Source organism: Schistocerca serialis, chromosome 4 (genome assembly GCF_023864345.2).
Source record: "Schistocerca serialis cubense isolate TAMUIC-IGC-003099 chromosome 4, iqSchSeri2.2, whole genome shotgun sequence".
NCBI classification, from domain to species: domain Eukaryota; kingdom Metazoa; phylum Arthropoda; class Insecta; order Orthoptera; family Acrididae; genus Schistocerca; species Schistocerca serialis.
Window position 1 is genome coordinate 228,246,830 of NC_064641.1, and position 24,322 is coordinate 228,271,151.

The 24,322-nt window shown below is 38.5% G+C and overlaps 1 protein-coding gene across 2 annotated transcripts in view; it reads left to right on the forward strand.

Annotated features, from left to right (window-relative positions):
• The window catches only part of LOC126473398 (brefeldin A-inhibited guanine nucleotide-exchange protein 1), a 285,458-nt gene that overhangs the window by 43,641 nt on the left and 217,495 nt on the right, over window positions 1-24,322 (forward strand). For both annotated transcript variants that reach the window (XR_007586450.1, XM_050100408.1), the window contains exons 3-6: window positions 6,767-6,913; window positions 10,950-11,129; window positions 16,747-16,960; window positions 21,732-21,868. Coding sequence is in view for 1 of the 2 variants with exons in the window: in XM_050100408.1 (XP_049956365.1) it covers window positions 6,767-6,913; window positions 10,950-11,129; window positions 16,747-16,960; window positions 21,732-21,868 (678 nt within the window). In the remaining variant the exon portion in view is untranslated. The remainder of the gene's footprint in view (window positions 1-6,766; window positions 6,914-10,949; window positions 11,130-16,746; window positions 16,961-21,731; window positions 21,869-24,322) is intronic.

Consider the following 24,322-nt stretch of genomic DNA (forward strand, 5'->3'; position numbering starts at 1 on the left):
AACAGATCTCCCACGCCTTATCTTCAGTCACCCAACATCTCCCAAAGTCCCAGTGTCCAACCAGAGAGGACTCAGTATCCCCCAGGTCTGGAGCCACGGAATTATAGTCTCCACTAGGGTTTCGACTACCTCCCGTCATGCCCTGAAATGAGAAATGTCCTACCCACTATCCTTCCCACCCCTCCCATAGTGGTATTCTGCTGCCCACCAAACTTACACAATATCCTCGTCCATCCCTACACAGCCCCTGCTCCAACCTTGCCTCGTGGCCTGTAGTAGACCTAGATGCAAGACCTGTCCCATACATCCCCCCATCACCACCTACTCCAGTCTGGGTACAAACATCACCTACCCCATCAGGGGCAGGGATGCCTGTGAAATGAGTCATGTGACCTACAAGCTAAGGTGCAACCACTATGCTGCATTCTACATGGGCATGGCAAACAACAAATTGTCTGTCTGTATGAATGTCCACCGATAAACTGTGGCCAAGAAACAGTTGGACTATGCTATTGCTGAGCATGTTGCCAAACACTACATCCTTCATTTTAGTGAATTCTTCACAGCCTGTGCCACGTGGGTCCTTCCCACCAACACCAGCTCTAGTGCACAGATCAGAACTCTCCTTGCAATATAGCCTACATTCCCCTAACCCTCGTGACCTCAACTTTTGTTAGTCATTCTCCTTATCAATCCAGTCCCTTCCCTGTTTCCATTCTAGCACTACCCAGCCCTCTATCCTACCAACGCATCCCCAGTCTTTTTTCTCTCCTTTTCCGCGAACCCCCCTCCCTCCGTCTAACCTCCCAAGTGCCCCTATCTCTCCCGTTTTCCACCTCGTCCCTGCACATTCTCTGCAACACTTTACTGTCCCTGACCCATACCATGCTATCCCTTCCTCTCCCACCCCAGCCCCATCCTTAACTCCATATAGTTGCCTCTCCCATAATGCCCTGCTGCTTGCAGTCTGGCTCTAGGTGCCAGAGACTGTAGTCATGTGTGCGTTAGTTGTGTTTGCGTGAGTGTGTGCATTTGTGTATGTTGTCTACTTTTGACAAAGCAAACTCTCAGACACTCTTTTTGTTGTGTTTTTCTGCGACTCAGCATCTCCGCTATATGGTGAGTAGTAACAATTCTTTTCATATAATGTTACATTCCATCCTGGACATTCCATTGTTGGACTTTGTGATTTTATTCCGTATTTTGTGTATGAACATACCTCAGAGCCTGTGTGCCCATTATAGTAACAGTTTCTGTCTTCTTCGGTGTGTGTCCATTATTTTTGAAATACCAAAACACAGCCTACTTACATTTCTATTATGGAGCCCCTTTTGTTAATAAAATCTCTTATATCATTTCTTTATTAAAGGGCTTACACTCCAAAACTGAAATATGGCACGAGCACATATACTTAAAAATTTGGCTTTCCATTCATATACATTTGCCTGCTTGTTTGTGAAATTCAGAACTCCTTCACACTGTCCAATATCAACATTTCACTTTATTCATACAAACTTAGAAAAGTAGAAACATCCTGGAATCCAAATGATGGTGTGTGATCCGTGCAAAGGCTAATAAAATAAGCCAAAGTGGGAGAAAGTTCACTTATAATGCAGATCTAATAAATGCATATGATAGTAATTTTCTTTAATATATGTACAAGTGACAAATACATACTGTACATAAAAAATTTGATATCCTGTACAAGTTTCTAGATATCTTTGTCAAGATGTATTTGGGTGCAGATATTTGCTACATATGTTATTGACCAGTAAATTTAAGGTGTATCTACATTTTGGCACAACATATTAAATTTATTGATTTTCTGTAACTCAACCAATTCTGGTTGTAAATGCCTTTGTATGAGGGCTATTCAGAAAGTAGGAAATGTTTTGGCATAAAAAAAAGCTAAGTACAAGAAATACATTTTATTATATGCATCTGAAAGAGCGACTGACATAGTACTTTTCTACATAGTCACCCAACACATTGAGGCACTTAACATAGCAGTGGACAAGCTTTTAGAGACCTTCGTCATAAAATTCTACCGCCTGAGACTTCAGCCAGTGAGTCACGCCCACCTGGAGTTCCACATCATCATCAAAGCACTGTGTTGCAAGCCAATTCTTCATCTTGGGAAACCAAGTGGAAGTTTCTTGGTGCAAGGTCAGGGCTGTAGGACAGGCGAGGTAAAATTTCCCATTTGAATGAATTAAGGAGTTCTTTAGTGTGGTTTGCTGTGTGAGATCAGGCATTGTCGTACAGAAACAAAATTTTGGACGTCAGCTTTCCTTAGCATTTGTTTTGAACTGCTCTTCTAAGGCTGTGCCAAGTTTGACAGTACTGGGCAGAATTTATGGTTGCTCCACGTTCGAGAAAATCAATAAGAAGCACACTTTGCCTGTCCCGAAACGCTGTTGCCATCAACTTCCTTGCTGACAAGGTTTGCCAACATTTTATTGGTTTTTGGGGGGACCTTGTGTGCCCCCACTCCATGGACTGTAATTTTGTCTCGCAATTGATGTGTTTCACCCAAGTCTCATCACTGGTTATGATTCCATCCAGTAATGAATCGCCATGTTTGTGGTAGTCCTCCAGAAATGTCAACGTTGCCCCCATTCGCTCTTCTTTATGGTGCTCTGTAAGCATTTTGGGCACCCATTGTGCACAAAATTTGTGGTAGCTTAGCTTTTGAATGACAATTTCAAACAACAAAGTCCATGAAACTTGTGGTAAAGGAAGCGAAAGCTCCGTTGTTGTGAAGCAATGGTTTTCACGAATCATTTCATCAACTTTAGCGACAAGATCATCAGTTAAAATGCTCGGGCGTCCACTCGTCTCTTCATCATGAAACATTGGTTTGGCCATTTTTAAACCAAATGTAACATTTCCAGACAGAACATTCACTCATTACATTGTTTCCCTACAATTTGCACAGTTCACAATAAATTTCTGTAGGTTTTAGGTTTTTTGCCAACAAAACCGTATCACAGACCGCACCTCACAACTGGCGGGATTTTCGATTGCAGTGCACATTTCAAATTCGAATATTGAAAAACCCAGATGCGCAGAGGAGTTCCCGCTGTCATGGATGGATGCCGACTGAGCTGCCAAGCATGCACATACCAAAATATACGCGATTAGGGTGCGCCTAGCAGAGTCAGATGGAATCGTTCTCTACTTTCTGAATAACCCTCCTATTTCATTTCACAATTATGAAAAGGATAGATTACTGCTCATCGTATAGCAGAGACGCTGAGTCGCAGATAGGCACAACAAAAAGAACGTCAAACAAGTAAGCCTTCAGCCACAAAGGGACCTTAATTGAAATCGGACAACATGTATTTCATTTGTATTTTGAGGTCGCATTTGTAAGCCTCACACACCAAAAAAAACATATTGATGTACATTAGTAGTTTTAAAGAGAGGTAGTAGCATCACATACTTGGTAAAGTTATTAAACTGCATTTCAAGCAACCAAACTGTTGATTCATTAAAAGTTACATAACAGTTGGAAGCTTAGAGAAACATCCATTCCTGTTGTTGGAAAAGTAAAACCTTTGGTGCACTCTGTTGCTTTCTTTGTTTCCCAGCTTTCTTGAGGGATGAGCGATGCATTTCATTTGTTCTGGAGCATGTAATTTGGCACTGCAATCATTGTTTATTGTTTATCTAACAGTGAAAGTACATCACCATTTTCCAATCCCTTCCAGGTTGTGGAAAATAGGTGTGAAGTATTTGCAATGAAAGGAAGAGATATAGTACAAAGCAAGTGAAAATGCCATAGAGGTAATGTGTTGTATCAGAGAGTCCTGTGATATGTAGTGTAGATTGCTCAGCACTTTAACACATTGCCGTCTCTGACATTTTCAACTTTATCAAAGTTAACATTTTCAAACAAGGGAAAATCCAGGATAGTATAATGACAGTGTTACGAAAAGGATAGATTGCTACTCACCAAATAACGGAGATGCTGAGTTGCAGATAGGCACAAGAAAAAGGTTGTCAAACAAGAAAGCTTTTGCCCAAAAAGGCATTCTTCCTAATTAGACAACACACTTACACGACCACTGTCTCTGCCTGGCCTCGGCAGCCAGAGGGGTGTGTGTGTGTGTGTGTGTGTGTGTGTGTGTGTGTGTGTGTGTGTGTGTGTGTGTACACATACACGTACACAGGCATGCGTGCGTGTTTATCTAATTCAAAAGAATGTCTCTTTGGCCAAAACTTTACTTGTGTGACAGTCTTTATGGTGTGCCTATCTGCGACTCAACATCTCCACAATATGGTGAGTAGCAATATATCCTTTTCGTAACAGAGTTAATAGTTCGTGTTTTCAGTTTTGTGGTTGAGTGTTCTCCAGCTGTAACGGCATTCACACAATGTGAATGCAAAATTAATACAGATAGTATTAATCTCAAAATCTGTTTATTGTTGGGGGGGGGGGGGGGGGGGCTTTTGGTCAAAATCTGTTTATTGTGTTTATCTCAGTAGTCACTATTATACTGAAAAAATACCACCAACTGCTGATGTATGGAAGCAACATGTACTTTCTCACTATGTTCACACGTTTTCACTTTAATGAATTTTATTTACAGAAAGTAGGAACAAAACTCCACAAAGTTATATGGAACTGTTTGTACTGGGTTATGGGAATGTTTCATTAAAAACAATCAACTTATTGGTAATAGTCAAGAAGTTTACTAACAGATGTGTTCTTGCACTCTCCTGAAAGGCAAAAACAGCAGAGCTCCTGCAATGTGGCATGAAAAGCAACATTTACAAATTAGAGACTTGAACAGTGGAATGAACACACAAGGTCTGCAATTGGTTCTCTTTCAAAAATAATCACCACTAATGGAACATTTGTGGTTAGTCCACAATTTTGCAGCACTAATTTAATTTCTTTTGTGTCAGGTCCCTACTGGACATTTAACACAGAACATAGTATCTGTAGGAAAATACTCATCCTCCTCCACCACCACCATCACTATGATGTTCATCAGTTTTGGTGAAACTTGTCTCATTGTGAGACATGGTTCACAGTTACAAAGAAAAAGTCATATGCTAACAGGTCATTACAAATAGACCCCCAGTAATGTGAACTGCCTTGGTTTTTTTTTTATTTATTTATTTATTTTTTTATTTTTATTTTTATTTTTAGTGACTGTTTAATGAGTACAGGATATGGACTGAGAGTAAACTGAAGGAAGATTAAAGATTAAAGTAATGAGAAGTAGCGGAAGAGAGAACAGCGAGAAACTTAATATCAGGATTGATGGTCACAAAGTAGATGAAGTTAAGGAATTCTGCCACTAGGCAGCAAAATAACCAATGACGGATGGAGCAAGGAGGACATCAGAAGCAGACTAGTGCTGGTGAAAAGGATGTTTCTGGCCAAAAGAAGTCTACTAATATCAAACATAGGCCTTAATTTGAGAAAGAAATATGTGAGAATGTATGTTTGAATCACAGCATTATATGGTAATCAAACATGGACTGCAGGAAAACTGGAACAGAAAAGAATCGAAGCATTTGAGATGTGGTGCTACAGATGAATATTGAAAATTAGGCGGACTGTTTAAGGTAAGGAATCGGAAGGTTCTGTGCAGAATCGGAGAGAAAAGGAATATGTGGAAAACACCGACAAGAAGAAAGGACAGGATGATAGGACATCAGTTAAGATGTCAGGGAATGACTTCCATGGTGCTAGAGGTAGCCTAGAGGGCAAAAACTGTAGACAAAAACAGAGATTGGAATACATCCAGCAAATAATTGAGGATGTAGGTTGCAAGTGCAACTCTGAGATGAAGAAGTTGGCACAGGAGAGGCATTCGTGGCAGCCCATGTCAAACCGGTCAGAATCGATGGCAGATACATATGGGAGACGCACGGGGCACCCCCATCTCCCTCGTGGGGCTGCCCACATTGCGACCCGTACTGCCCCAGCCAGTCGGCACACGTGCTATTCGTTCGTTTCTTTCGTCAGTCGACAGTGGAGGAGGATCGACTTATTGGCTTAGCTCTGTCGAACACTCGCCCTGACATTGATTGTCCTATTGGCAATGTAATTAACCAATTTGCCAGGAAGAATAGGCACATAGAATTCATCATTTAAGGAAGAGAACCACAGTTGTAACTTTTTTATTTCGTAAGATGGCATTATAAAAAAAAAAAGTTACAATTGTGGTCCTCTTCCTTAAATGATGAATTCTATGTGCCTATTCTTCCTGGCCAAGCAGATTCAGAAGGATGTAAGTTGCAGTAAGTACTGGGAGATGAAGCAGCTTGCACAGGATAGAGTAGCATTGAGAGCTGCATCAAACCAGTCTCAGGACTGAAGACAACAACAACAACAACAACAACAAGATGATGGCATTGTCTTGTATACATGTATAATCACTTTAAATAAACCTTTCTTAAACGTTGCGTGTGACCTGATTATTTTTTATTATGGTAAAAGTAAAGGTAGCTCAAGATATATTTAGCACCCCTCCTTGAGGTTTTTCTGTATCTGCCCCTGGTCAGAAGACTGATGACTCAAAAAGTCTTCATTTTGTAGTACTAATGTTTCCTTTAGATAGTAAGCCACCTGCTAATTCTCATAAGGATGAATTCTTGTAAATTAACTTCATATACTAAATTAGGTCTTAATTCGTAACACTCCAGGTTTATTTTCAGAAATAATATTAAATAAAATGCTGCTACAGGTATTAAGTGGAATGAATAAGTGTATGCACATTATTAAGTAGTGAATGTTGTGTTGCAGAAACTTATTGCGTACGGTCATTTAACTGGAAATATACCAGATTCCACAACACCTGGGAAGTACCTTATAGATAGAATAGTGGAAACTATTTGTGGATGCTTCAGTGGGCCACAGACTGATGAAGGTGTTCAGCTACAGATTATTAAGGTAAGTCTGTTACATTCATTCTGTTGTCAGCTTTTTTATTTATTTTGTATTTTGCTCTTCTAGTAAAAGAAATAAAGATAGCTGCATTTTTAAAGTAGTTAATTAACATAACAGAGAGAATCTTCTGTGCTCAGTTCTCCCTAGCTTGTATGTTTTCTTTAAAAAATACACTGTTGTACACCATAAGTTGTGCATAAAGATATTTTACAGACTGGTATTCTGGCATGTACCACACCAGCATTGGCATCTGATACAGAGAATAAAGAAATAAATATATAGATATTGATGTTTGTAACATAAGAAGATATTGTATACTTTACTGCAGAAATGAAGTAGAAGGTTTCTTACATATTGTGTCATAAATATATAGGAAAGTTCTGATAGAAAATAAATAGTTTAGCAATAAAGGGGACCACTCACTCAGTCACAAAAGTGTTGTGTCAGTGAGAGACACACACAAAACAGAAACAAAACTCACTAATGTTCAGACCCAGTCCAAGTCAGAAGGGACACACACACACACACACACACACACACACACACACACACACACACACATTCCCCTACATTAGGCTGGCTGGATACTCTAGCTTGACAAAGGATTTATTTTGAAAGCTAGCATGTTTCCTTTCTCTTTTGCGTGTGCTTTTCGACAACTCAATACTTCTGCAATTTGGAAAGTGGTCTCCTTTACTCCTTAATTATTAACTTTGTAAAAATTTTATACTTGCAAACACATTGTTTGATATAGACATACACTATATGTAGGGAACAGCACATTTCCTCTATAATGCGTACAAAATGTTCTTATTTTACAGGCATTTATATGTTTACATTTATTTCTTTGTTCTCTGTATCAGATGCCATTGATTATGGGCTGTACACCTGAAAACTGGTCTGGCAATCAAATATTTTTACATGCAGCTCATGGTGTACAGCAAGATGTCTTTTTAACAAGTAGCAGAGAGGGGTAATTTTTCCACCCATAGTCAAAACTACTTGTGTACCATTGATTTATATCATTACTAAGAAAGCAAACAAGGAAATAAAATTGTTACTTCACTTAAATATCTTCGGTTGATGGGTACATCACTGCAGATGGAGATGTCACACTACTGAATTGTGCTATCACTAAACCATCAGATTCTTGTAATTTTTATTTAATTGTCTGCTTTCTGCCATGCAATAGCTATCTTCAGATGCTACAATAAAAGTCTGTATCATCTGAAGATGGCTATTGCATAGCCAAAACTGGTGATTCTATTCAAAAAGCTGTTCAATAAAGACAGTTAATTAAAAATATTGTACTCAAAATCACTCTCCAGATGGTGATTTTATGCCAAATTCTGTTCATCAGATTCTTATTCAAAGGGCTTCAATGTCCCACCTTGTCACACAGATTTAAGTTTTGTATGGTTTCCTTAAATCAAATGGGACGCTACACCCCAGTCTTTCTCCCTACCTCGTTTCCTAGGTCTGGCTCCACACATTGAAGTGGTCTTGAATGCCTCAAGCATAAATAGTGTACCTTTATTCAGCCTGTTTTACAAAGTCAGTCTGATATTTATTTACACAAAATTGCAGTGCTGGTATCTGATTTGGTGGATGTTCACTTGTTAGATGTTCACTAAAATACATCTCCAAATCCAGAACGAGGTTTTTTCCAAAGTTTCATGCCAGATGTAGGTGGTCGTCTTGCATTGATGGCATAGGATGTGACAGTTTTCTTTTCTTTAGCAAATAGAGCTTCAAGCTTCCATTAAGCTTTAACTCTACTCTCTGCCACACCTACCACTTTAACCTCAAATTACTTAAGATTTGCTGATCTTCATTTCCCCTCATCTGGTCTGGAGGTCACACTACCAGACTCATCTGGTCCAGGCCAGATGAGAGAAAACAAAGATAAGCAAATTGTAAGTAATTACTTTTTTACATAAAAAATCACAGCGTAAACTATTTAATAATCTAAAACTAACAAAACTGTATCATTATCAATCTCCTTGATGATGCCTTAGAACAAGAAAAAGGCGAAACGCATCTGGTATACATAGAGTGGCTGCAGAAAAAGGCAGTTTTGTTTACAAAACATGTATGAAAAAATATGTTTCACTGTTTTTGGAAATTCATTCCCTGAGGGGAATAGGGTCAGAATGATTCACTGACTGGCTGTCACCTAAGTGTCGCTATTAAGGGAATTTTTAAGCTAGGACTGTGAAAACCAGTATTTGGTTTATCAGTCAGAAAATAAAGAAAATGTGTGTTTCAGCGTTTTTGGAAATTCAACCACTAAGAGGGTAAAATAGTGGGTGAAAGTTTTTTTTTAAATATATATGGAAGAACTACTAAAGGATCTTTAAGGCTACATCTATGACAATTGGTATTTGACCTCTCAGTTAGAAATTTTAAAAAAATGTTTCATTGTTTTTGGAAATTCAACTTCTAAGGGAGTGCAATAGGGGATAAAGGTTTTTAAGAAAATATTTCGCTACATTAAAAAAATTTTAAAGCTAAATTTACGAAAATTGCTATTTTACTTCTCAGTTATATATAAAGAAATTCTTGTTAGATGATGAAAGTTGCTATGTAAATATCTCCACGAGAATGCTAAAGGCATGAAAATTTGGACACTAGCTACCAGGATCGCTTTTTGGTCAGAAGTACATTCAGAGAAGACCATGCTTATATAACCTTAATTAGCATGAAAAGCGTAGGTGTTACAATTTGTTAACAACACAAAAATTTGTTTAAATAAAAACAAAATAATCTCTGAAGCCATACAGTTTATACGAGCAAAGCAGCAGATGCTAATCTAGTCAGCTATAATTTGGAGTTTATGGAAGCACATGCTGTTAAATTCCAGGGGAGATTTCTTGAAAAAAAATATAATTTTTTACTTACACTACACTGTATTCACATTGACAATTTGATCTGTGCAAATGAGATGGAGACACAAAAATGTTTATTACCGCTACTTTGAGCTTGTTATAAGATATAGAATTATATTTTAGAAGAAACAAGTAATAGTGTAAACAGAATCGTGGTTTTGAAATATATATGATATTTGTCTTGACACTAAAGTTCACTAGTGAGAGTTTACTTTTTGTTTCCACGTTTACTTCAACAGCTAAACATGTTATGAAAGGATTACGCCTTTAGCAAAAGCTATTGTCGTCTTTTTTGACCAATCCGTGGCTTCAGTGATGTTTCACCATCATCAGTTGGTTTCTTTTATCTTTCTAAATAGCACACACTGTTGTTCTTCCAGCTGTCTATCATCTGCTGCGCAACTTGTATTTCAGTACACTGTATCAAGGGTGTCATCTGAAATTTTTGTGGTTTCCACTGTTTACAAAAAACTGAGTACAACATTTTGTATCTGTGTTGTTCTTTCCTTATACATGTTCCAAGAATGTGTATTGTGTTAACAAATGACATAACTGAAGGTGGTCTTTAATGCCTTGTATAAGCTTCCTAATTCAGTTAATAAGTACCAGTTTGGCTTCTGATGTTAACAAGAAAACATTTTAGTAGTGTGGAGTCTGTTTTAAACTCTTTGGTACCTTCGTAGGCTAAATTATTTTGACAGCTTTGAAGCTGCCATAAAACATGATATTACTCAGTAGTTTTAATTACTCTCTCTCTCTCTCTCTCTCTCTCTCTCTCTCTGTGTGTGTGTGTGTGTGTGTGTGTGTGTGTGTGTGTGTGTGTGTGAGAGAGAGAGAGAGAGAGAGAGAGAGAGAGAGAGAGGGGGGGGGGGGCACAGTGAACCACCCCTTTTGCTCCTGTTTTGCTGATTGGCGTGTGACATGTAAGGTTTGGCATTCTGTTGAAAATTATTCCAGTAAGTTTCTAATGTAAATAAATATTTCTATGGAGAAAGAATAAGATACAAAATTTTTGAGTAACAACTGAATTATTGTAAAAACTTGTCATTTCTACTATTAGTTTACAAAAGTTCTTAACAACAAAGTATCAACAATCAGAATGTATGATAAGTAATTACTTGGTCCTCATTAATGCTACTTTTGACTTTCAGGCACTCTTGACAGTCGTTACTAGTCAGCATGTTGAGGTCCATGAGGGAACAGTCCTGCTTGCTGTCAGGACATGCTACAACATTTACTTGGCCAGCAAGAATCTAATCAATCAAACAACAGCCAGAGCAACTTTGACACAGATGTTAAATGTTATTTTTATGCGCATGGAAACCCAAGCTGTAAGTGTAAACAACTCACTACCACATAACTGTAGTGAGTATAAAGGAAATCTTTATAAGAACTCAAGAATTAGTATGGTGGTCATTGTTTGCTAAAATTTTTGTAAAGTTAATTCATAAACATACGGAGTAAGAAAATGTACACTGAGGTGATAAGCCACGTGTATGTACAGATGGCAGTAGTTCTCCATACAGAAGATATAAAAGGGCATTTCATTATGGGACCAGTCATTTGTACTCAGGTGATTCAAGTGAAAAAGTTTCCGACGTGATTATGGCCGCAGTAAAGAAATTAAGTCTTTGATTGCAGAATGGTAGTTAAAGCTAGATGCATGGGACATTCCATTTTGGAAATTGCTAGGGAACTCAGTATTCTGAGATCCAGAGTGTCAAGAGTATGCCAAGAGTAGCAAATTTCGGGCAGTATCTCTCACCAAGGACAATGCAGTGGCTGGTGGCCTTCACTTAATGACAGTGTGTGTTTGCGTAGAGTTGTCAGTGCTAATAGACCTTCAACACTCCATGAAATCAATGTGGGACATGCGACAAACATATCCGGTAGGACAGTGCGACAAAATTTGGCATTAATGGGCTATGGCATCAGATGATAGACTTGAGCATCTTTTAACAGCACAGTATTGCCTGCAGTGCCCCCGTGGGCTCATGACCATATCAGCTGGACCCTAGCTGGTTGGAAACCATAGCCTGGTCAGATGAGTCCGGATTTCAGTTAGTAAGAGCTGATGGTAGGGTTTGGTGTGGCACAGATCACACGAAGCTGTGGCCCAAGTTGTCAACAAGGCATTTTGCAAACTGCTGGTGGCTCCATAGTGGTGTGGGCTGTGTTTACATGGAATGGACTGGGTCCTCTAGTCCAACTGAACCAATCAGTGACTGGAAATGGTTATGTTTGGCTACTTCTAGACCATTTGCAGCCATTCATGGACTTCATGTTCCCAAACAACGATGGAATTTTTGAGGATGACAGTGCACCATGTCACCAGGCCACAATTGTTTGCAGTTGGTTGGACAATTCAAGCGAATGATTTGGCCACCCAGATTGCCCAACATGAATCCTATTGGACATTTATAGGACATAACTAGAGGTCAGTCCATGCAAAATATATGACACCGGCAATACTTTCGCAATTAGAGACTGCTGTACATGCAGCGTGCCTCAGTATTTCTTCAGTATTTCCAACAAGTTGTCGAGTCCATGCCAAGTCGAGTTGCTGTACTATGCTGGGCAGGAGGTGGTCTGACACAATATTAGGAGGTATTCCATGACTTTTGCCAGCTCAGCATAGCTTTATTAGTGACATTGATAATGCAACTTTTTCTTAAAGGAAACTTGTAATAAATTTATTCAGTAACACAGAGGAATTAAATATTCACTAATTAGTGAACATGCGTTGATTGAAAGGGAATATGGAACCAATCAGCATTAGTGAATATTCTGTAAAAATCCAGGATATGGTTTTTGAATTTTTGCAACACATTGTGCTAGTAAACACTTAGTAAAAAATTTAGTACATGTGATTTTTTTCCCCCCAACACATTACAAAACTGTATGAAATCTGTGTTATGACTTTGAATACTATACTGAAATCAATATCACAAAGTCTCTTACATTAAGAGTGAATGAGCTTTAGAAAGCAAAGAACTACAGCAAACGCTGTATGTGTGTTAAAAAAGGATTTAAAACAGTGTGATAAAGAAATTCACTTGCCTTTCAGTAAACTTTTAAATAATGTCAATATAAAGAGAGAACGTTCCTGCGGGACGTGACGGAAAAAGGAATTTATGGACTACATTTGATAGACGCTCTGAAGTGCCGTTACAATGATAACACCAATGCTGGAGGTTTAAATAACTAACACATTCTGTCTGGACAAATAAAGGGCCCAGATGAGTGCAGTGTAATATAGACACTTTTCACATATCTGGTCAATGCAGTATAAGAACGTAAATCCAATCTGATGCAGGTATTTTCATAGATTGACACAACATACTAAATTGTCTCTTATACCACAGTTTTATCAGAGAAAGAGCGTGATTGAAAAAAATATTCTTGTTATGTAGTATATATGGAGGATATAAACTGAATATGTAAATATGAAAACTAAAACTATGGATTTTGAGGGAAAATCCATTAAAATGCAAATTATTGTTTGTAATTAAATATTAGACCAAGTTAAACATTTAGTGAATGAAATTTTCACTCTGGCTCAGAGTGTGTGCGGACATGAAACTTCCTGGCAGATTAAAACTATGTGCTGGATCAAGACTCGAACTCAGGACATTTACCTTTCACAGGCAAGTGCTCTACCGACTGAGGTACCCAAGCACGACTCATAGACCATCCTCACAGCTCTACTTTTGCCAGTACTCATCTCCTACCATACAAACTTCACAGAAGCTTTCCTGAGAAACTTACAGCACTTGCATTTCTGGAAGAGTTTGAGTCTTGGTCCAATATATAGTTTTAACTTGCCAGGAAGTTTCAAATCAGCATACTCACCATTGCAGAGTGAAAATTTCATTCTGAAGACATCCCTCAGACTGTGACTCAGCCATGGCACCACAATATTCTTTCTTCGAAGAGTGCTAATCCTGCAAGTTTTGCAGGAAAGCTTCTATGAAGTTTGGAAGGTAGGAGATGAGCCACTGGCTAGAGCTGTAAGATGGGTCACGAGTCATGCTTGGTTAGCTCAGTCTGTCGAGCAGTTGCCTACAAAAGGCGAAGGTCCTTAGTTAGAGTTTCAATCCGGCATGCAGTTTTAATCTGTGAGGAAGTTTCAAGTTAAACATTTAATTATACAAATTGTGACATTGCCTATGTGAATATGAGTAAGATATTGACAAGAAAGTAGCAAAATTCATGAACACTGGGGACAATAAATAGATGCCTGAAAAACAAAGTGTGGAAGGATATAGACTTGAAATTTTATAAGACTGTTGGTTTTGTTATATTGTTCTATGGCAATGTGGGTCTTGCATTGTCAGTAGAATTTGTACATCATGAATGAGATTTTGTGGAGCAGTGAAAAATGCAGTAGATTACCGTATTTACTCGAATCTAAGCCACACCTGAAAAATGAGACCCGAAATCAAGGGAAAAAAATTTTCTCGAATCTAAGCCGCACCTGAAATTTGAGACTCGAAATTCAAGGAGAGAGAAAGGTTTTAGGCCACACCTCCAAATCGAAACAATGTTGGTCCATTGTAATATGAGACACAATTTAGGTCGAATGAATGACGATAGAGCTACAGTAGTTTGGTTCGAGTCGTAAGCGTAGCAGTTAAGCTATGCCGGGTAGCCATTGCTATGCGTCAGGCACTCTGTCCGTATTTATACGGGTACCCTTCCTTTTTCATGTGCTTCGTCTGGTATGAATTGATTGCTTATTTTTCTTTATGATAAGTGCCATTCTCTTTGTTATAGGTGTTTATGTCTCTCTGAGCTAAAAATGTATTACTATACTGTGTCATGCATTGTTTGTTGCATTCTGTGTTACGGCCTGTCGCCGCTCGCGGCACGGCTTGCTTTTGTGCACACTACCGCCGCATACAATTTAAAAGAGAGAGAGAGAGAGAGAGAGAGAGAGAGAGAGAGAGAGAGAGAGAGAGAGAGAGAGAGAGAGGAATCGTCTCATTAGCGAAACAATGGCAAGAGACTGCTATTTGTTGTTACACTGCTGCTTTCTTTGATAATGATCAACAAGTACCAAATAATAGAATGCGTATGATAGAAGATGTTCTGAACGAGAGTTTAGCGAAAAATTTTCTCCGTTTGAAAATCTTTGCAGACGCCTCTTTAGTACATTACATTCTGCACAGAAATTAGTCATCTTAGATTTAAAAATCTTGTCAATTGCCGTGCTTCATTTCTCACTGTGTCACTATTAGGCACAAGAATAATACGAATATAAACATGACATGATACGTATATTCTTCCGCGTTTGCTGTTGTCTCACTCTAGTTTCATAGTTTATTAGGCAGACAGGTTTTAAAAAACATAGCAGCAAACACGAAAGAATACATGGCAAAATGTTTATATTCGTATTATTCTTATGGTGAAGAGAATATTGCATGTGATTCACAATTCATAAAAGTTTCTATTAGCAACCATCTCTTCTCACAGGTAAGAAAAAATTCAGAACATCCCAAACACTCTTGCCAGTCGGATTTTCGTAGTACATTGAAATGCTGCTAAATTCGAAGATGAACAATACTTAATTTGTATTTACTTCTTTGGATAATGTATGAAAATGCAGTGGTCGAAACTCGGGGCGGAGAAAAAAGCTGGTCTTCCACCTTTTTTTTTTTAATTTATTTACTGACGCAGAGGTTTTGGCGCCAGTATTTATCTTTGTGCCTGCAAAGCATGCCCGTGTAGCACTACATATATTCGACGGCAGAAGTTAGTTGTGGCGGCACCTACCAACATTTTTCAGAACTTCCGCTTTCTTTGCGCTCGATTCTAAGCCGCAGGCGGTTTTTTGGATTACAAAAACCAGAAAAAAAGTGCAGCTTGGATTCGAGTAAATACGGCAGGCAGAATTAGGAATGAACTGAACATCTTTAGATAAATAAATAACAGAACAAAATTGAGAGAAAACATTAACGGAATGATTATGCAAGGATTTTCTCTCAAAATATTAAAGTATGAATCTGAAGGTTAAGGAAACAAGAAACACTGAGGTCAGTATGGTTATTGTAGTAGACATGTGCTTAAGGCTTGAAGTACAGAAGAAAGCTTTGTACATTAATAACAAAACTTAGTTCTAATAAATTGTGCTTCATTGGGTATGTATGTGATGAGACACCATAAAGTTTGAGGGACAAAAATGTTTCTTTTATTGAAATAAAATGCACAGACATTGAGTTGTTCCAGTCCTCATTTTTGTTATTACATTTCTGCCAGACTTAGATAAAAAGTCCTACAGTTAAGAGCATATACCTGTGTAATAACATGTTATAATGTAGCTATGTGTTCTCACATGTGGGAGTTTCCTTCACATTAATTATATTGTCCCTTACATTTTGCAGATACTGCCTTTTTGCTTTTGATGGGAAGGTGTTTACTGCTAACCGTAAATAATTATCAGGACTTGTAGAAAATGTAATGATTGTGAATAATATAGTTTTTCCCATAGTTTAAAATAAAATTGTTGGATCCAGACATCTACATAAGTAAACCAAAAGCAACTGAATAATTATTGGTAGAAGTTACTTTGTGCCATTCTTTGTCTGTTCCTTTCTGGTTTAACTTGCCAATGGATGTGAACTAACTTCTTGAACAAAAAAGTATAATCCTGCTTGGTCAATTATATATATTTTTTCATTTAACTGACAATTGCAGCTTGCAAAACACAATCCATAATTATCAGTTGCTTTGGACTGATGACTTGTGGTAATCCACAATAAACATAATTTGGGAAGGGAGCAAATTTCATAAGGCGTTCAAAACAGTGTAATAGTAAACTAATATCTACATGTCTGGAACATTACAGTTTCAATATTACAGAATAAACATAGGAAATAAACTGATCTGTAGTTTTATTATTAAATAGGATGATGGATTATGAAATAGTCTTAAATTTCTGTTTATTAGACAGATGATGCTGCCAGGTTTAAGACTAGCCTTGAAGTCACAGAACAACTTCAGACAGAGGAAAGGCACACACATGATGATGTTACACAACAACCAGAAGATCAGTTACCCGTAAAAGAACAGGAGAACTTGCAGAATGCTGTGGAGTCAGAAAATACAAATCGTGAAATGGTGCGAAGCATGTTGGACAACATTGTCGATTCTGTAGTCACAGGTGGTAACATTCATTTTTATTGCTACCTCGCGCGCGTGCGTGCGTGCGTGCGTGCGTGCGTGTGTGTGTGTGTGTGTGTGTGTGTAAGCTGTTGCACTTTTTTCAGTACTACCAAAAAATCTTTCTTTCTGTGTGATAAAGTAAATACAAAGTGTTATCAGTAGCCAACAAAACCTGCTTTACAGGATCTCCTCAGCTACAAGGAATTATACTGCACTCACAAAAATGCAAGCAGTTAAAAACAAATTCACCTCCTTTTAGAACCAAGATTTTTCTCTTGAAAGTAAAAACCTAAATTCTAATTTTATTAATAAAAGTTCAACAACTTTGCATTTCAGTTTTATTTAGTACTTACGCATACTCAATGTTGGTGGGCAGTATCTAGCTTACAGATCAGTTGGTATGTTCATCCAACAAACAAAAGTTCAAAAAAGGTATTTTTGCAAAAAAATTATTTGTTTCAGCATTGAACACTCTGGTTCACATTTACCGATCCTGCCTCAGCCATAAGGGAGTTTTAAAAAAGAGAATGATTCAATCTGACACCTCGAAACGTGTCCTGAGACTTTTCGTACAGGAAGAATGCACTGAAAAAAAGTACAGTGTCAAAATTTTAGCTGCTAAGATGCAAGGCAATAATCTTTACAAATGTCTGCTTGTGTCTGTGTATGTGTGTGTGTGTGTGTGTGTGTGTGTGTGTGTGTGTGTGTGCGTGTGTGTGCGAGTGTGTGTGCGAGTGTATACCTGTCCTTTTTTCCCCCTACCACATCTACACTGGCTGTTCAGAGCATCCTCCTACAGGCCAACCGCAAATTGACCTCCATCTGTCCAATGGCCAGCTTCACACATCCGTCCACATCAAACCCACCAACAAGCAACAGTACCTCCATTATCACAGCTGCCACCCATTCCACATCAAACGGTCCCTTCCCTACAGCCTAGGTCTTCGTGGCAAACGAATCTGCTCCAGTCTGGAATCCCTGAATGATTACACCAACAACCTGAAAACAGCTTTCGCATCCCCCAACTACCCTCCCGACCTGGTACAGAAGCAAATTACCAGAGCCACTTCCCCATCCCCTCAAACCCAGAACCTCCCACAGAAGAACCTCAAAAGTGCCCCCCTTGTGACAGGATACTTTCCGGGACGGGCTCAGACTCTGAATGTGGCTCTCCAGCAGGGATACGACTTCCTCAAATCCTGCCCTGAAATGAGATCCATCCTTCATGAAATCCTCCCCACTCCACCAAGAGTGTCTTTCCGCCGTCCACCTAACCTTCGTAACCTCTTGGTTCATCCCTATGAAATCCCCAAACCACCTTCCCTACCCTCTGGCTCCTACCCTGGTAACCGCCCCCAGTGTAAAACCTGTCCCATGCACCCTCCCACTACCACCTACTCCAGTCCTGTAACCTGGAAGGTGTACACGATCAAAGGCAGAGCCACGTGTAAAAGCACCCACGTGATTTACCAACTGACCTGCCTACACTGTGAAGCTTTCTATGTGGGAATGACCAGCAACAAACTGTCCATTCGTATGAATGGACACAGGCAGACAGTGTCTGTTGGTAATGAGGATCACCCTGTGGCTAAACATGCCTTGGTGCACGGCCAGCACATCTTGGCACAGTGTTACACTGTCCGAGTTATCTGGATACTTCCCACTAACACCAACCTGTCAGAACTCCGGAGATGGGAACTTGCCCTTCAGTATATCCTCTCTTCCCGTTACCCACCAGGCCTCAACCTCCACTAATTTCAAGTTGCCGCCGCCATACCTCACCTGTCATTCAACAACATCTTTGCCTCTGTACTTCCGCCTCGACTGACATCTCTGCCCAAACTCTTTGTCTTCAAATATGTCTGCTTGTGTCTGTATATGTGCAGATGGATATGTGTGTGCGCGAGTGTATACCTGTCCTTTTTTCCCCCCAAGGTAAGTCTTTCCTCTCACGGGAGACATCCTTTCATCTTTCCCTCTTTCTTGATGAAGCAACCGTTGGTTGTAAAAGCTTGAATTTTGTGTGTGTGTTTGTGTTTGTTTGTGTGTCTATCGACATGCCAACGCTTTTGTTTGGTAAGTTACATCATCTTTGTTTTTAGATATACAGGGTGATTCAAAAAGAATACCACAACTTTAGGAATTTAAAACTCTGCAACGACAAAAGGCAGAGCTAAGCACTATCTGTCGGCGAATTAAGGGAGCTATAAAGTTTCATTTAGTTGTACATTTGTTCGCTTGAGGCGCTGTTGACTAGGCGTCAGCGTCAGTTGATGCTAAGATGGCGACCGCTCAACAGAAAGCTTTTTGTGTTATTGATTACGGCAGAAGTGAATCGACGACAGTTATGGGGGTATGTTAAGGATTGGTGTTTCGGCCACCTCTCCCAGCCACCATTGATGATTTGAAACGAGAAATAACAGCAGCTATCCAAACTGTTAAGCCTGATATGCTACAGAGAGTGTGGAACGAGTTGGAGTATCGGGTTGATATTGCTCGTGTGTCTGGAGGGGGCCATATTGAACATCTCTGAACTTGTTTTTGAGTAAAAAAAAACCTTTTTAAATACTCTTTGTAATGATGTATAACAGAAGGTTATATTATGTTTCTTTCATTAAATACACATTTTTAAAGTTGTGGTATTCTTTTTGAATCACCCTGTATTTTTCCCAAGTAGAGTGTTTCCCTCTATTTTATATATAATTTACAAATTTGATCAAGTATGCCTGGTACACAGCACAACAAGCGAAACATTGGCCAGGATTCTTTCTTATTCCACTGTAATCCTGACTAAGTAAAACTGTTACTTACCATAAAGTGCCTGAATGCATTAATTTTTCTTTTGTCACATGTGCTTTGTATAAGGAAAATGCTTGTTTTCGTCATTCAATCCACACTTTGAATCATTGTGATGACCAGGGAGAATAAACGAGGAACTATTTTATTGTTAGTACACTATACATTATTCAAAAACTATCATAAGAACTTTGCTATAGGAATTGTTTGAAAATTGCGTTTGGTTGAAAGAAATAATTCATTTCAACAAATGGATGTCCCAATTGATGGAAGTCGCCTTTAATGCAAGATCAAACACGGCCCTGATTAATTTTCTCCCTTAGTCAGCTTTTTAAGAATTACATCTGCAACAGTTTAGCTGTCAATATGAACTGTCAGTTAGTCAAAAAATTAATGATATGCAATGTTTTTTGTATGGTTTAGGTGCTTCAAATTAGTAGTGTGTGTGTGTGTGTGTGTGTGTGTGTGTGTGTGTGTGTGTGTGTGTGTGTGTGTGTGTGTGTGTGCAGTATGTATTTTGTACTATGCTTTCTAGTCATGGCTGCTTCAGCTCATTCACTGATTCATGTGTTAGGCGGTAAAGGCTGCACAAACCACTGTTATAGGCACTTATTCATATGGCAAAAATGAGCAACTTCAGCAGTTTTTGGAAGTAATTGCAGTGAGTCTTAGCAGCTAAAATTTTGACACTGCATTTCCTTCATTGTGTTCTTTGTGTGTAAAAAATTTCAAGATAGATTTCAACATGTCAGATTGGACTATTTCTTTAAAAGTTTTAAAAAGACCAATTCCACGACAAGCACCAGTGCAGTAGAACTCCAAAGCTTGAACCTGCCAATATGAAATTAAAAACTGTGCGCAATATTAGGCACATGGGCAGTATTTGGAACACTCACTGTGTTATGATGGTGCTCAGTCTGGAAGTATATCCCATTTGTATCTTGTGTTTGAAGCATTTTTTGTCACCATTGTTTGACCACATGGTAAGGAAGTTTGTAGTGCATACTTTATAATTGCTAGACTGTTTACAAATATGCAAAGTTAAATTCTAAATACATTTGAAGACAAAAAAATCACCACAAAGGAACTAGGACAGAATTAGAAGCTGTGATGTACATGTACATACAAAGAAATGATTACAGTTTCAGAAAAAATGGATGATTTATTCAAGAGAAAGGGCTTCACAAATTGAGCAAGTTAATAACACATTGGTTCACCTCTGGCCCTTATGCAAGGTGTTAGGTTGATAGTTGCTGGGTCTCCTTCTGAAGGATATTGTGCCAAATACTGCACTCTGTTTTATTGACCTTCATGTCAAGCCATCCTGGGCTTACATTTCAGCAAGATAATGCCTGCCCACACACAGTGACAGTTTTTGCTTGTATTTGTGCTTGCCAAACCCTACTGTGACCAGCAAGCTGGCCGCATCTCCCCCAGTTGAGAACATTTGGAGCATTATGGAAAGGGCTCTCCAACAGCTTGGGCTTTTGATGGTCTAATGCGTGAATTGGACAGAATCTGGCATGATATCCCTCAGGAGGTCACCCAATAACTATCAATTGATGCCAAGCTGAATAACTGCTTGCCTAATGGCCAGAGGTAGATCAACGGAATATTCACTTGTTTAATTTGTGAAGCTCTTTCTCTTCAATAAATCATCCAATTTTTCTGAAATTGTAGTAATTTGTATGTATATGTACACATCTACTGATTTACATCCCATTTGGGTATTTCCTGTGTGGAGCCTTCTTTTTTCTTAGATCATACTTTTCACTGTGTATCGTGGAGTGAGAGAACATGACATTGTAAATGTTGAAGAGGATGTTAAGCTCAGAAGCCTCTTGCTACTATTTGAAAAGAATAGGTTAATGCATTCTAATATTTTAAGTTTCTTCCAAGTTGCCATAGTTTTTAAATATATGAAGGCTAATTGTACTGCCTTGTTGACTTTGTGGTTATGATGTCTGCTGCAGGTTGTGAAGCAGAAAGCCGCAGTAGTACTACAGGTGCAGAAAGTGGAGGTGACTCATCACTGGCAAATGAGTCTCAAAATGAAGGTAGCCAACAGAATCAGAGTGAAACGCCCAGCATCACAAGAGTACCATCACAGGTAGGAGGGGAAAGTGACAGTTACTTCTTGACTTGTGCACACAGAGAGTAGCTATAAAGTTTTAATTATGCTATGCCATGCCACTAGTGGAGCCAAATCACAGTGGTGCAGCCCGTTGAAAAATTGGAGAAGGGCAGCACTGTTTGGTTCTGACCCCTCTAGTGGTGTGTTACAATACTGTGGTATGTGCCAGGATTACAGTCGTGTACCTGCAAAGAAAGAAAAAGTTAAGTAACTTTTTTTAGGTGATAATTAAAACTTTTACTTTCATGAATAAAAAAGCCTCGTTATCTGACAAGCACATTATTTTTTGATTTGTTAATGCTACTGCCATTATTATTTTGAAGCTACATGATTTATATTTTTGTGACTGTTTACGATTTGGAGAATAGTATATAATCTCCCAAGACCCCACCCCAGTTGTAATAACAATAACAGCATGGGCTGTCAAGTGGAAATTGAGATTTCAGGCAATCTAAAGAATTTACAAGTAAAGGTATTATATGCAGGTTCTAAATAGTGACAAGTAACACAGTTTTTAAGTTCTTGCTCATTCATATCAAACCTTATGTCATACATAGCTGTGAAAAAATATGTAAGGGATGCAGTGTATCATTATTGAAATAACAAATGACACAATTGAAGGCTTTCCAAAAACGTCGATAATGATGCGTGAAAATAAGTCAAATGTTTCTACTTCCCAGACAGTTATCAGTTCCAGTTACGTCAGTAGGTAAACAGTACAAAATTCAAATAACCTTTATAGGATAATAAATACGTCCCTAACAAGTTTTTTGGTGCTTATTATGTATATACGAGGGTCGTCCACAAAGTAAGTTCCGTTTCCGTTTCTATCTGTGGCAGCGCTATAATCGCAGTTCTGAGCATGTGCGGCAGTTTCTGACTCAAGGAGAAGACATGTATGCCATTTTCAGATCACTGCTGCCGAAGTGTGATTTGTAGTGCTTCTTTATAATGTCAGCTGTAATTGAAAATGCCACTGCGTGTGAAATGAGATCTGTGATTTGTTTTCTAAATGCAAAGAAAGCTAAACCATGGAAATTCATTGGCAAATCTGCAAGGTTTATGGACAAAATGCTATGAGTGATTCAGTGGTTAGAAGATGGGTCAGACTGTTCAATGAAGGAAATGATCAAGTGCACAATGAAGAACGAAGTGGACACCCGTCTGTGGTTACTGATGAACTGGTTCACACAATTGAAGAGAAGATTAAGCACAGCCCGGACCCCACTTCTAGCGACTTTCATCTCTTCTTACACCTAAAATCTGCTCTTGGTGGTCAACACTTCAACGATGCTGATGAGCTGAAAGAACATGTTACCAAATGGTTGAATACACAGGCGGCAACCTTCTATGAAGAAGGCATACAAAAACTTGTGCCATGCCATGACAAGTGCCTACAAAATTTCGGAAGCTATGTAGAAAAGTAGTTTAACAGTTGTAGATTTTTGTACAATAAATATTTTTTCTGTGTCTATACACATTTGTTTTATATAACCAAACGGAACTTACTTTCTGACATACCTCGTATATCATAAATAAACTACAAAAATGCAATGGGGGATCCTATACATAACTTTTACCACTTAAAAATTCACTTCACTCATTGTTCAGTTTCCTGTATTTTACACTTTTTTTTTAAGCCCCTGAGAAGTGTAAAAGTTTGGTTTCATTGTTGCACATTTGTTTCAAACACCAATTGTATAGGTCAATGGTTTTCTATATGTCTGAGTTTGTGGCTCCCCTGTCCAGCTATGTAGTTTCCATGGCTCCCCTGTGGGATACTTAGTAAAAAATGTAATAATTAATTTAAAAAAGTTACAATTAAAATATTACTCACCTCTGTGTGACACCTGAGCTTGCTTCTCGTTACACAGCTTGTCCAGTCTTGGCACCAAATGACGTAGAGTTACTCTCATTTCCTTCTCCACACAGAACCTTGATTTGCACTTGGTTTTAACTGCAGCCACTGTCAAAAACCAAATCACGCAAAGATATGAGGTTGAAAAAGAAATTAAAACCTTCAGTGCTTGTTTACTCAAGTTCAGAAAGTCTTTTCTTAAGGAATAACAAAATTTTGGCACCGTCATTGATGAAAATTTACTTTTGATGAAGAATCTGATAAAAGTTGTATAAAATCTTCATCTTCTGCAGTACTGAATTCGGAAGGAGAATCGTTACTGAAGGGATTTAAACCTACAGAAGCGTATTGCATTTTTCGGGAAAGTATTTTTCAAAATGAACATGAAGTTCAGATAAATGACCTTCAATTATAGAAAAAATATCTGCAGTAAGGCTCATGTATATCAAATAAGTGATCTTCAATATAAAGTGTGTGCCTATAAAGCACTTGGCACTGATTAGATTTTGTTCTTCCAGGTAATAACGTACTTCTCATTTAAGTTCAAAAATGTGCAGTAATACATTTCTTTT